This window comes from Hippoglossus hippoglossus, chromosome 19, assembly GCF_009819705.1.
Source record: "Hippoglossus hippoglossus isolate fHipHip1 chromosome 19, fHipHip1.pri, whole genome shotgun sequence".
Classification (NCBI taxonomy): Eukaryota; Metazoa; Chordata; class Actinopteri; order Pleuronectiformes; family Pleuronectidae; genus Hippoglossus; species Hippoglossus hippoglossus.
This window is the reverse complement of record NC_047169.1, coordinates 6,019,381-6,034,776: the sequence shown is the minus strand read 5'-3', so window position 1 is coordinate 6,034,776 and position 15,396 is coordinate 6,019,381. Positions and strand designations below refer to the sequence as shown.

The 15,396-nt window shown below is 41.5% G+C and overlaps 1 protein-coding gene across 10 annotated transcripts in view; it reads left to right on the top strand.

Moving 5' to 3' along the window:
• Positions 1–15,396, top strand: part of plce1 (phospholipase C, epsilon 1) — a 76,857-nt gene that overhangs the window by 26,303 nt on the left and 35,158 nt on the right. For all 10 annotated transcript variants that reach the window (XM_034569717.1, XM_034569718.1, XM_034569722.1 and 7 more), the window contains exons 6-7: positions 10,335–10,528; positions 10,698–10,840. In XM_034569717.1, coding sequence (XP_034425608.1) covers positions 10,335–10,528; positions 10,698–10,840 — 337 coding nt within the window. The remainder of the gene's footprint in view (positions 1–10,334; positions 10,529–10,697; positions 10,841–15,396) is intronic.

Below are 15,396 nucleotides of genomic sequence, written 5' to 3'. Positions count from 1 at the left end.
ACTATGGTTGGGTACTGTTTCGACACTTATTTTTGATCCTATACATCTAATCAGTTCTTTTTGTCATTTTGAAGAAGAAAAAATAACCAATTAGGAACAGAATTAACGTTGTTTTATTTTCTCATGTGTGCGGTTTGTTCAAAACAAGCAGGAATGTTTTGAAACAACCACTATTATATGCTTTTACTGTGTTGTACTCGGCCTGCAGCATCAAAATCACAGAGCTCACCCCGGTCGTGAGTGATCTGAAGCTACAAGTGTAAATCTCTGCACGACAGCTCAAATGATGCTCTGACAGTTTCAGATTGAGTTCCTCGGATGCCCCCTTAACAATTAGCTAATGGTAATTTTTAATCATCGACCCGTGTTTGTATAATTATATCGACATAAAACTAAGCGTCACATCCCTGAGGCAGTGACTCATAAACTATGAGCAGATATTTCTCTGTCTGTATGTCTCCACCTTTACATGCAGTGAACCTGTGTTGGCATCAACTGTAACGTTTAACCACACTTTTAAACATTGTGTGTCTGTGTTTGAGCTGCAGTGTGTGTGTGTGTGTGTGTGTGTGTGTGTGTGTGTGTGTGTGTGTGTGTGTGTGTGTGTGTGTGTGTGTGTGTGTGTGTGTGTGTGTGTGTGTGTGTGTGTGTGTGTGTGTGTGTGTGTCAGTGTGTGTGTGTGTGTGTGTTTGAGCTGCAGTGTGTGTACGTGTGTGTGTGTGTGTGTGTGTGTGAGCTGCCTCGCCCCCTCGAACAGTGAAAGAGAGAGAGCGAGAACAATTATTTTGAGAAAATGCATCATAGAAAAATGTGCAAGATAACTCTTATGTAGCAATAACAAAAAGGAAATCTAATTTGGTTATTTTCATATAGACCATAATAAGGGTATTTTTGTTGTAATAGTATAACAATAATGATATTAATAATACTTAATATTATTATTCCTTATTGTCCTTTGTACTCTCTGTTTACTCTAAATTAGATTATTTCCTCCTTTCCTGTAATTCTCGTTTTTCTTTCTTTCATTCTCCGTGTTCTCCTCATCTTTTTCTTTCTGACTCTAAAAGGAGACGATAACCAGCAAAATCCACCACAGGGGGACAATTTGTACATTTATTTTCTAGTTCCTGCTTATCTTATCTACAAGAGAGTGAAGTTGTTGTTGATTTTAGTTTTTCTTTCATAACGTCTGTGAGTTTCCCACTGCTCTTGACCCGACTGTGACACACACACACACAAAGTACACACCATAAGCCCTAAGCTTGTTAAAGGTGTGAGCCGGTGCTCGGAGGTGGGCCCTGCTCTTGGATCTTGGGTGAAACAGCTCCTTGTGAAATTCAACAGGGGGATTATGATTCTAGTCACCCATGGCCTCCTCCTTTCTCTATCCCCTTGTGTTTTGCTCTCTTCACCTTCTTTCTGCTGCGCTGCCCCTTGTCCTTCTCCTACTCCTCCTCTTCCTCATCTTTCAATTTACACCTTCTCTTTCACCTTCTCCACCTTCCTGTTGAACATCTCTTCTTGTGTTAATAAACCTTCCTCCAACCTTTAATAGTCTCTATCTTTCTATCATTACATTTGTTTCTACTTCTGTGATTTACTCTCTTCCTCCTCTGCATCATTCCCCCTCGTTGCCTCATCTTCTTTCAGATTTTCCTTAATTTTAGCGAAGTTATTCATGGCTCTGTTTTGATTTCCTGTGATTAGGTAAAGGACCTAAACCTAAACTACAAAGTTGCTGGTTCTTACCAAGTTATTGAAGTTAAAGCTTTGAAATAAAGATATATATCTGTGTTGTATACATTAAATAAATACTGTATACACCCTTTTAGATCCTCCCACAGTAATTATATAGAATGTTTTTATTACATTTTTCATGTAATGGCCAAAGACTATGTCAGTGTTGTGGGAATCCCAGGGAAAACAAGGACTTTTGGGGTTTCCCCACCTCCCACACACACTCGACATCCACATTACAGTTACAGCACAGTACTGCATGAGTCTATCCCCCAGAAATGTTTGCATCATATTCCACCCACTGAGCCTCCGAAGACGTGACCTAAGATGCGAGGGGTTTTCTTTCCAGACTTACCCTCCACTGGTTTCTGTGTTACCACCGCCAGCAGTTTATTTGTCAGTTTTCATAGTATTGATCTTGTTGTGTCTCTTTTGCCTTGTGTCGGTCATTTCCTGTGTGTGTCCAGTGGAGCGGATGTTGGTGAACTGTGAAGTGAACGGCTTCATCCCTGTAATGTGGTTGAAAATACTGAATCCCTCAGAGAGATGTTTTGTAACCTTGAGGCCAATGTGTTGAAAATCTGATATAAAATATTAGAGGATCATCATTTTTATGCCTCTGGGATTTGGGACACCCAGTGAACACGATATCTCAAGAACACCTTGAGGGAATCTTTCCAAATTTGGTCAAAACATTCAGTCGAACTTAAGGATGAACTGATTAGATTTGGCTGGTGGAAGGTCAGAGGTCAAGTTCACAGCGACCTCATACTCTCGATAATGTGATATTTCGGGAAGACCCGGAGAGAATTTCATTACCTTTGACACAAACAATCACTTGAGTTTTCACAGAACTCTTTTACCTCTTGATTACATCATCTTAAGAACGCTATGAGAGAATCCTTTCAAATTTGGCACAAATATTCATTTAGACAGATCAGCTGAATAGAGTTTGGTGGTCAAAGGTCAAAGGTCACAGTGGCCTCACGTCAAAGTTTGACAAGCTGTTACTTGGACTCAAAGATAAACTGATTTGATTTCAGTGGTGAAACGTCACCTTGACCTTAATGATTCAGCAAGAAATATATATTTTAACTGAAACTGCAGTTGTTGACAGAGACACACAACCACAGGACAGTAATTCTAGTTATTTATTCCTCGAATTTTGCTTTAAGTGCTTGATTGCTTATGCATATGATAACATTGCAAATACTCAGACATCAGTCATTCCTTTATATGAATCACTGACTAGAAGCATGTGGACCACCTACACACACACACACACACACACACACACACACACACACACACACACACACACACACACACACACACACACACACACACACACAATATACATTTACATACACTCATATACAACTATGCACGTTGTAAAGTACATAAACACAGACACTATATACACGACAGAATCTGACAGTATCAAAATCTGTTTGTGCATTCACTTAACTATACAACTTTTCTGAATTTGAGAGTTTGTGTACACACACACACACACACACACACACACACACACACACACACACACACACACACATACACACACACTCTCAATTGAGCGCAGCGTTCACTCAGCCCGCAGTGAGACAGTCCAGGCTCAGGCTGCGGCCAAAGCAAACATTACCTTGTGGAGACAGGAGCGGTAGAAAAGGTCGGAGCCAAAGAGGACGGTGCAGAGAGGTTGTCTGTTTCTCGGTGATACAAACCAGGATTAGGAGAAACTGGGGAGTGGTGAGCAAGTGTGTGTGTGTGTGTGTGTGTGTGTGTAGTAGACACAACCGAAAACCACTCATGTTCAGCCTCAGACGTGGGACGTCTGCTCGGCATGTTTGGCTGCACTTGGTTTATGTCTTTTGATTTAGCTTGTTCCGTCAAGGATGGGTAGGGATAATGGGTCCATGTGCGGAGATACCAGAGCGGCTGAACATACCTGGCTCCTCAACAGGTTTTCAAATAGACTAGGTGCAGTTGGTTTAAATGTGGGCGTCGCATTGGGTGGGCAGGATGAGCATTTCCCCCATTTTCCCTCGCGGAGCTTTGTCGGCTCCGTTTTCCCTGCATTGAAACAAACACGCCGTCTGGGTGATATGATGGATTTCGGGAATACGTGGCTTCCTCAGATCTAAATCTTCCAGTGTTGTACAGAACGTGGAGAACAAAGCGATGGGAGAGACTCAGCTCAGTTTCACTGAGCTTTTATCGCTCCGCTAAAACCATTTGAGTTTGGCACAAGCACTGGGGAGTAATGTGCAGGAGAAGATATTATATAATCACTGGTTTGTTCAATGCTGTTGAACGTGCTTTGTCGAGGAGTTGATGAAACTTTTTGAAAGAGCTTCTCCAAGTGGCCTTTAATGTTCCCCTGCTAATCTTTACTGTTTCAAAGATATTATATAAGTAGGAAAGATGTTTTATTTGGGAGGAGGAACTAAAAGAGAATTGTGCCACATGTGCAGCTTGTGTCATTGGCAAATGTCCTCAAGTCGTATTCGCCTGTGCGAAGAAGGAAGGGTTAAGAGTGACGTCTCTCCCAGTGACCTCAGCTCTGGGTCCAGACCAGAATAACAGACCCCCCCCCCACTCACTCTAACCTCAGCTAACCTCGACCCTACACGATGCTTCTAAAAGTAGATTTCAGCCAAAATGATGCTTTTCTATTCCTTCAATGCCGGCGTCGTGGGAGAGTATAGTAGCGGGGGTGGAGAGGGTACTACTGCACTGATATGTCTAATCCCATGTGAGCCTTTAACAGCATGATATCAATACTGGATCTAAATTTGTGGCTTGTGTGTCAGTATTGTTGTTGTTGGTACCTCACGTGGACCTTTTCTGGTACACACACACACACTGACCTTACCAAGACCAGTAGTCCTTGTGGGGACCTAATGAGTCAAAACAGCATTTCTGAGGTCCTTGTTGAGGTCGGGGGTGGGGTGTGTATTGAGTTTAGGTTATTGGGGCTAAGGAATGTATTTTGTTAATAGTAGAGTGCATACCTCTGCCAAGGCACGCCAAAATGTTAAAAACACCTGTCTCACTCAATGTTAAAAGGAAATTCCTGGATCTGCGCCTTTCAACAGATTCACACCAAAATGTCTGGAAGTTTCATGAAAGTCTGTTGGGTAGTTGTTGTGTAATCCTGCTGACAAACAAAAACAAAATGGACAGAGGTGAAAACGCAACCTTCTTGGCAGAGGTAAAGAGTATCTTCACAAAGATAAGAGAGTGTGTGTGTGTGTGTGTGTGTGTGTATGTGTGTGTGTGTGTGTGTGTGTGTGTGTGTGTGTGTGTGTGTGTGTGTGTGTGTGTGTGTGTGTGTGTGTGTGTGAGCATGGTAATAGTAGGTGAGAGTGGACGACACAGACACACAGTCCATTACAACATTTCACAGACAGCTGAGCTTTATTGTATCATGACACAAACACCGGAAATAAGAATACCGGAGATTAAATAACATCAATATTTTACATATAGTTATTTATTTATTTATAGTATATAGCCACTAGCCAGTTATATTTTCACATTTATTTTTCCAGTGATACATAGAATATTTAATATTTTCAGGTTGTGGTTGCTTTGGTTGTTTGCTCTGATCAACAATGTGAGTTTTGCTATGACAGAATCATTGCTCATACAAAGTTATAGCATAATATGATTGAGGTATTTGCTGTCATGACATTGCACGTCCTTCCACGTGCGTGTGCAGAATGACAGTAGATCGTGCAGCCCTAATTCACAGTAATTTAAGTGGGTTGTGTGTGTGTGTGTGTGTGTGTGTGTGTGTGTGTGTGTGTGTGTGTGTGTGTGTGTGTGTGTGTGTGTGTGTGTGTGTGTGTGTGTGTGTGTGTGTGTGTGTGTGTGTGTGTGTGTGTGTGTGTGTGGAGATGGTGTCAGTGTGGGAGTATGTGAGTGTGAGCAAGGTCAGTCATCAAAGTAAAGAGGTCAACAAGTGGGTGGTTGGATTACAGAGTGACGTCCTCGGCCCGCATGAATCATACTGTGTTTGCATGTCTGCATTTTAGCATGTGTGTCTTTGCGTGTGTGCATTCCAGCTCAAAGTTCATTAGATCTGCATGGTACCCCACAGCGCCCCCCCCCCTGCTAATCCCTTCTCAGAATGGATGTTGCCAGGCAGAGAAATGACCCAGTGGAGCGCTAATGTGGCTTAATTACAAACTCACTCATAACCGTAGGTTGTGAGGAACGTCTGCCAGTAAGTCATCGCTTCAATATCGGTGTTCGGTGACTCATAATTGTTTTATTCAGTTTTAATTCATGCGAGGGGAACTGGTACTGACGGGAACAATCCCATAGGTTTGAGCCCTGTGCTCTCTTATGGTGTCAGCAAGCTTCAGACAAACAGGCACATGGAGACAGCACTGGACGGTCAGATTGGTGATGTCATGTCGCAAGTGGTTTAACAGGAAGAACTGTCACATAAGTTGCTGTTTAGAGTTTTGCTACAGTTTTTATTAGTTCAGATTAAAGTCGGTTTCAGATATGAACTCTGGAAAATGTCTCGAAAATTGGGTCTGGACACATCAATAGTTTGCCTTTCATACATAAATCCCACTGCGAAAAGCTCAGTGTTTATGTTTTTGTTTACAGGACATCTCGTTGTCTTGAAATGCGTCTTCGTCCATCTTCTCCGTGTACGGCTCCTCTTTTTCATCCTGAGATATTTGTATTCTTCCAGTTTCGCGTCTGTCACACGTTAGAAACGTCCTCAACACGCCCCAATCGCTCACTCTGACATTCTCCAGACATTTTACTAAGGGGCTGGAAGGAAAAGTGCCTGAAAATGTCCGAAGCGACTAACTCCCACGTTTGCGTTCGCACATACAGGCCCTCTGGAAAATTTCAGTCTGAAATATGAAGGAACATGAGCTGGTTTCCCGAGTGGGCCGGGGTGATTTGCATTTAGTCTTAGTGTAAATGAAAATGATCTCAAATCATCAATACCAAACAGTTGCTTCAACATGTTTTAAGCAGCAGTGGTGAAATAGGAGCAGCTGTTGACCTGTAGAATTTGAACGTCTACTATACAACGATTTGAAGTTGCTGTAACTTACTGTAAGTGCAGCTCAATCAGTGATAATTTAGCTTAAGCCCTCAGCATTTCCTGTGCACATGCAGTGAAACATGAGCTTCGGGGCTGCGTTAGTGGCAGTTGACTCATTTAGCTGCAGCTCTGCTAAGTGGCAGAATGGGAAGAGCAGTAGTATCGTAACGTACCAGGAAGAAGGACACAATAAACATAGAGACATGTACTTATGCAATTAGTCTGAAATGTAATTACTGTGCCCGTTGTGTCCCTCTGCCTGCCGGCCTTCATTATAATGACTGGTTATTTGCATTGAGATTGAGAAAGTACTTGAAATGAACAATCAATGGTGTTGATTTATTTAATTGTTTCCTATTAATTGATTTTAAATCCAGTTTATAGCGTGTTCACTCCGTCCACTACCTCGCAGCTTCCACCGCTCCCTTCAAGAGAACATTTCCATTCTGTCTCAGTTATTTATGGATTCACTTGTCTTGTGTGAAACCTGAGAATCACTTCAAGGAAAAACCTCTGAAACATCTCCGATCTTTGGACGACGTAGATTTCATTTTTGTGAACGAAACTAAAACTACTGTTTCTTTATTGGATTTGTAAATTTTTTCAATTTGCATGAAAGTGGATGTGCAGGTCCGTGTGTTTGTTTGTTTGTGTGTGTGTGTGTGTGAAGCCAGCTGCTCTGTGTCCGTCAGAAGCAGCTTCACATTCCCCCCAGTGTTCTTTCAGACTTTGTGTTGCACACACACACACTCTACATGCACACACACACGTCTATGTGCACACACACACTCTCACACTAAGCTCTTATCCCTTCATTAATCACCTTATTCAAACTGCAGGTCTGTGTGTTACAGTTGAACTAACATTGTTTAACCTTTCCCGTCTGAGGAGAGAGGATCGTTTTCAGATGGTTTCATGGGGGGAGAAATAAAAGGAGAAGAAACTGACTTTAATGATATAATATGTAGCAATTCTTCAGTAAAATGTCTTAAAGTGACCATATATATATTTTTATTATGATTTATACACACAAATACAAACTCGATTATTAGTTGTTGTGTTTGGCTGTCTGGAGTCATTCATTCCAGTTGTGTTGCTAAAGCTTTAAAAGTTCCTCCGTCCAGAAACATCCAAGTAAAGCTTCTCGACCCCAGTTCCCTGTTTATCAGTAATCAGTTAGGACTTTCTCGTGGAAATGTGGAGCAGATAATAAAGGCATGAGCTCTATGTTGTGGAAAAACAGTGTAAATGTCGCAGACTCCACGTCTCTGCACTGAGTCTAGATGCTGATAGAGAAAGTCAAGTCTTTCACCAGAAATATGAGTCAGTGAAGGTTCTCGACAAGGAACGACCAAAAACAAAAATCTATTGAGAAGCTATTAGTCCAAATGGGTTGAACCCCCCCCCCCCTCTTTGTGTATCCCTGCCTCTCCATGTATAAACGTGCAGGCTGGTATGTCTCCTTTCCCTGGAGATGGCCCAAATCTGACAAGAGCTGAGTCTACACCCCCCAGGCAGGAAACCCATCCCATGGAGAGAAGTAGTTGTGTGTTTGTCTGTGTGTGTGTGTGTGTTTGTGCATATTATGCCACAGCACTGCCAGCCTGCACGAAAAATATGTCCCCGGACATTTTTACCCCCCCGTCAAAGAGGTCATGTTTTCCCTTCTGTCCGTTTGTTTGTTTGTTTGTCGGCAAGATTACACAAAATAAACTCCACGGTTTTCCAGGAATCCTGGTGGAGGGATGCGTCGTGTGTCAGGGAAGAATCCATTATGTTGTGGTTTGGATGTGGATCAGGGGACAGATCCTGGATGTTTTTCAACGTTTTCAACATTTCTCCGGGGAATAATTCATGGTTCTTGATGGAAAAAAACACACATTTAGGGACGGATATCTATGAGTGTGTGAAATATTGAGGGAGCTGTGGGTTGAAGTATGCGCTGTACTGAGAGCTGTTCTGGTTAAAAAACGCGATTCTTATATTGTATATATTTTATATTGTTGGGTAACAACACATGAAAACAATAATTACCACAGTATAATTTTTCATCAATAGAAATTTTACAAAAGTTTAATATATATGGATATTTTGCTTATGCTTTGTGAATTTGATCTACCATCTACAGCATGTTTTGCTGTTTATCAAGTGTAGAGTTTAAAACCACAACCTTCACTCAATTTGTTTTTTAAAGTTTAACTAAGAAATATCATTTATCGATATCAACTGATATGAAAATTCTTATCTTGATCACATTTTTGAGAAGTTGACCCATAAGCCTTTGGAGAATGTCACAAATATCTTTAGACATTTATACACACGGGGGGATGTTTGAAAACGAATATTATTACATCTGTGAATTTGAAGTTAAAAATCTGTGCGTAAAACATTCATATTTATCGAGTTTGTGAAGTTTGCATTTATAAATCTTATTTTCCACTTGTAGATCATGTGTTTGTGCCCATTTTGACCATTTCCTCGCGGTATTGTGAGTGCAGATCGACGCTGTCAATAACAATTACACCTAAGCTGTATTTTCTCATAAACTTGTATGGTATTCGTGCCCCCCCCCTCCCCCCCACCACTCTTGTCACCAGTATTGATTTTGTCCGATACTGTATTACCCGTCCCCGGCCGAAGGCATTAATGCCCACTTACGATGCCACAAAATGTTGCCTTAATGGCTTTTCTCTGAAATCCGTGCCCGAGGAGCTCGTCTGCAGGTTCACTCAAGGACGGAGAACAAGCCGCTCGTTTTGGATAAGTGTTTCCTTTTATGTCAAATGGATGTTGTTCCAAGAAGAGTGTGAACCGAGCGAGGAGGAGGCTTTTCTTTGAGGTCAAAACCGAGTTGTAACTTTTCAGTGACGTCTTTGTCCTTTTGTCTGCAGCTTATTCCTCCTCCTCCTCCTCCTCCTCCTCCTCCTCCTCCTCTCTCCGTGTACCTGCATCCTTTCCCCACCTTTCTTCCTCTCTGTTATGGTCCCCACTGGTGTCTCTTTCTCTCTCGTTAATTCCTTTATTTTCACGCCTTTCGATTTCCTCTCTGTCAAAATGAAATTGCTTCTGAGAATGACCGCGGCGGCGGAGCTGATGACAATGACCCCCGCCATTCAAATGTTATACAACAGCCTGAGAGGTGACAAACAGCACAAGGGAGGAGTGGAATTTGCCAGAAAGCTTTTGAGTCGCTCTTTTATCTCAGTTATACTTGAAGGTTGATTTCATGTGAATGGATTTAACTCTTTATATCACGTTAAATGTGGTTGATTTATGAAAATGGAACCTTTTATTTACATAGATTTTTCCATTTTGTGACCTTTCAAATTATTCTGGTGGTGAACATTGTGTTTTTCGTTTATTCAACCTCATTTCTATGGCTGCAAAAAAGCACAGATTAGACATTTCGACTGACAGGAAGTTGCCAGGTTGCCAACACACATCTGAAGACTCCTCAAACTCGAGTGTTTCCAATTTTACCTCCCAGTGAGTCATTTGTCAATGGTTTCCTCGACAGGTTACCAGCTGTGTGCAGGACCGAGAGGAGCTCAACCTGATTCATCCCGCCAAAAAGCTCCTGCTGTCTCTCCCTGGACGCGTGTGTCTCTGTGTGTCTCATTGGCCGTCGCACACCGTCGGCGCCAGCCAAGCCAGACCCGATCTGAACTCCTGTCCTAATCCCCGGTGTTGTCGTCCTTCTCAGCCACCTCGGTTTGTAGCTCGTTTTTTTAAAACCTCATATAAGTCATGTTTGAAAAAACTACTTCAATTTTCGCAGTTTGTGTATAAACTTTTTGTAAATCCCTCAAGTGACAGCTGATCAACTAGAATCACTAGTAAACGTCACTGAGTTTTTCTTCCCGTCCTCGTTTATTTCCAGGTTGTATCGCTCGTGTGGCCAGAGGACGTCCGTGTGCTCCCTGCTGACCGGGGCCCTTCTGGAGGCCACAGCCGCCCTCGGGGCCCGCTCCGCCCTGCCCCTCCCTCTGCCTCAGGGTCCCACCAGCCACGGCGTGCTGAAAGGTGAGCGTGCACACGGAAAGGTTTTGTTTACTTGTGCGTTTGAGTGTGCACAACCTCTGTAACACCGAATCAGACTGATGTGATGTCAAAATCGAAAGGCTTGGAAATGTTGGCGTTAAGTTTTGAAACTTCTGTTGTTCATTATTGCCTCTAATGTAATGTATGAAGCTTGGTTCACATGAAATCATCAGTTCTCTATTAGCTCGATTCAACCATTGGAGCATTACATTGAAAGTTCATTACTGCAGGGACTTTGGGCAGCGGGTCTGGATCTGTTTGATTCTGAGAAGAAAAGCTTCTCACTATTCCCATGTGACCCGCTGCTCCACTCTTTCTCTTCCTCTCTGCGCTTTTCCCACACGGCTCCTCATCCACGGCCACTTTGGGTCGGTAGGAGCACGTTTGTTGTTGATCCCAGTGGTTGCCCTTTTACTTTCTGTATTTTCCCCTTTCTTTCTTTCTCTCTCTCTCTCTCTCTCTCTCTCTCTCTCTCTCTCTCTCTCTCTCTCTCTCTCTTTCTTCTGCTGTCCTTTCTTCCTCCTCGTACCACCCATCCTCTCTCTTTCCACTCCCATTCTCTCCGGTTCTAACTCACATATATACAGATACACACACACACACACACACACACACACACACACACACACACACACACACACACTGCTTTTGATTCGATTTAATTCCTCCAAAATCCTAAAGGACACATTAAAAGATCAATAGATAAACATATTTCATTATTGGGATCAGAAAATTATCATCATGCTTATGCCACCCCTCTCTCTCTCTCTCTCTCTCTCTCTCTCTCTCTCTCTCTCTCTCTCTCTCTCTCTCTCTCTCTCTCCCCCCCCCCCTCTCTCTCGCTCTCTACATGACTTCATTGTCCAACCAGTCCGGTTGTCGGTCAGTGGCTCAGCTGGTTACTGTCCGTGCACCTTCTCTGATGATGAATGATGTTGCATATGACTGAAACGTAAGCTGATCCTGACATTAATTTCCAGTGGCACTCGGCCAGGGGACAGACTGTCTCCGGCAAAATCAAGAGATGCACGCGCTCTCACACACACACACACACACACACACACACACACACACACACACACACACACACACACACACACACACACACACACACACACACACCGAAAACTCACACAAAACATTAATTTCTATATTTTTTCATCATGAATCAGGGTAATTACAAGTTTTCAGAGGCAAAACACACACACACACACACACACACACACACACACACACACACAGACACACACACACACACACACACACACACACACACACACACACACACAGTACATAACTTCAACATGACATTGTGTTCTGTTTTAATGGGTGTGACAGGAAACAAAATCGAGCCAGACACGCGCACACATAGCAGCTTAGAAGTCTTGGCAAGACTAGGGTTTCATAGAAGCACACACACACACACACACACACACACACACACACACACACATACACATACACATACACACACACACACACATACAGACAACATGAGAGACATTTTCTGTCTCTCTAACCTAGAACCAAAGCTACCCAGTTACCAAACATTGCACATGACCGATGTTTTTGATCTCTGCCTCTCACACTCACACACACATGCATGCATGTCAGCACACACACAGACACACAAACACACACACACACACACACACACTCAATCACAGTGCAGCTGTGCCATTTTGACATTTAGTTTATCAGAAAGCAATATCTCTCTCTCCAGAGATGATGATGCCCCTGCAACAGAAACACAAAGCGTAGCTTTTTTTTAAAAAAGGTTGTGATTCACTCACTAAACTAAAGCAATACAGTACAGTGCTGTTGAAAAGAGTCACACTAAAGGGTGACTGTTTAAAAACATTGATGACTCCGACTTAACGAGTCGAGGCACAGGTTTTCAAAGACATTGTTTGCAAGGTTAATGTTTTATCAGATGTCATAAAAGATATTGAGTTATCCTGATGCTTTGAGAAGGTCTGAGTTACGTTTTAAATTTGGAGAGTTAGTGTGGTTATCGCCTCCTTGCCATTTACGGTATTGTTCATCTCTTCAGTGTTTCAGAGCAACAACCTGCTCTTGTCTTAATCTTTCGTGCTTCAGGAAAAAAAAGGGCTCTGATTGTAAGCTGTGTAATTTGATTGCAAATCACAAGGCTTTTTAATGTAGCAGAGCATAATACTAACCTGCCATTACTCTTGACAAATATAGTCTGTGCAAAACTGTTTGCACAACCTTCACTGAAAAGAAAAGGAAAATATGCTGCATTGACGGGGGTTGAAACAGACTCACAGCTAGAAACACAGTGTGCCACCTTTATCTGTTGAAGAGTTCCTTTTATCAAACGTTTTATAACCTCTCTGGTGAGAGGGTCATCTGTTTGTTTCCTCTCCTCTTTTCTTTTTGCCTGAAATGAAAATGCTGCTGTTTTGCAATGGACTGAAAGAAGAGTGAAACCTACATTTCCTTTGCTCTAGTTCTTTTATTCAAATCTCCTCTGCATATGTATCTTTAATCTCAGAGTCAGGTTCTTCTTCCTCCACAGTATTCTTACTAACAATCTTCAATTTATTTTTATTATTCAATAGCTGCATTCATTTTAAGTTGAATTCGCTCAGTGTCGGCTTTAATGTAACAAATATCTGGACATCCAGGTTTTGATATCAGAAGTTATTGGCTGCGACGCTTGAATTTTTAATACCATGTATACATAAGTGTCATCAGCATAGAAATGATAATTATACTATAATTAATTATAATTTGGAAATGCTTTGTCCTTCGAAACCAGACTGGAAAATGTTAAAAATACTCAAATTGTTCGTAGAAGATACCAATTGCATTAAAATGCATTAAAAGTAGATAGAATTAAGCAACTCTTCTGTATCCTGGAGAAAATTTCAGGTTAAAGTTCTGAAGATTTCTTTGAATATTTAATAGAGCACGTCTCATTGATGTGAGCTGACATTTATCAGAGCAGATGCTACATTTGACAAACGCTTAATATTACTTATTAAACGCTAATTAGATGTAAATGGATTTGATCTTGATGATTGTTCAGTGGATGGAGAGGATAAAAAAAAGGCATGAATGACGTAATGGATGATGAAATGATGAAAACATCCCAAACTTTTCTTTATTCTTCCTGCAACTCTCGCGTGTTTGTGAAAATAATTCCTGTTATCACCGTGGCCTAATCAGGAATTGATCTTTGATACAGTTTACTGGCAGGAAAATTCTTCAAGTTTTAGTGTGAGTGGCGAGAGGTGGAATGTTTATCTAGACCGTCTCCACGTTCACTTTAATGACCTGAAAGGCTGGTTCCTCTGATGGACGTTAAAGGGATAGTTCATAGATTTGCAGCCGAATCCAATACAACACAATCCAATCCTCAGACGTAAAAATAAAACAACAGAAAAAAAATACCATGCCTATCCCCTTAACGACTAATGCCTTCCTGTAACATCGTCATAAATCATTCGGTGTCAGTAGGAGGTCAGGAGGAATGTTGTAAGGAATGATATTTTACAGGTGGAGGTGGCACATGTGTGGGTCAGTGTGTGAGCCTCTGCTAACCTACTGACACCTATGAATGTGTGTGTTGAATGTCAAGTGGCTGAGACAAGGGACAGGTCAAGGTGGCGTGTGTGTGCGTTTGCCGCTTTAAAGAGACGTGTGGCGGCACTTAGAAGTGGAGAGACCATAAATCATCAGCTTAATATGCTGGTGATTAAACGCAGTTGTTTTTGTGTTACGTAGTTTTTCTTTTTTGAACGTGTTGACACTGATTCCATGTCAGCTCGAACACCGTTTGATGCTAAAGTAGCACATTTCACTTTTTTTCTTTTCTACCTTTTGATATTTCATCGATCAAACATTCAATCAATTAATCTGACATTTTTTTATCAGCAGATCAATCGAGAGGAAAATAAGTATTTGCAGCAGTAGAAGAATCAATGATGTATTAATTATGTTATTTAACATTCTTATTTTTCTTTCAAGAATCATTTTTCTTTCACTTCTTGGCCAAGAAATATAATAATAATAATAATAATAATAATAATAATAATAATAATAATAATAAATTCATATAGATTCTTGATGTTTGTGGAGAAGGTGGATGTGTTATACTTGCGTTCGTTATTTCGTTTCTCTCTCTTCACTCCTTCACTGTCAAATCATTTCCATAGAAACCACTGATATCCACTGTGGTTTCAACATTTCCTGAAGCTTATTTCCTCAAAAGCAAAATTTACTGTAAATCTGAAAAAAATAAAAAGCAGGTATCTCATTCATCGACTACCTTCCTTCCAGTACTGGTGTTTTTTCTTTTTTTTTCTTCCTTCCCTCTTTCTTTCGAACTCTTCCTCTTCGTCGTCATTGTGCATTGTGTTGCCCAGCAGCGTTTAAGACCCATTGACAGGAGATGTGGTTTGTGAACGGAAGTCACAAGGATTTCAAGAACACGTATTGTGTACATGGACTATAACAGTTAAAAATACTCTTAGACTGCATCCTGACGTCTTACATGATAGGAATTGATA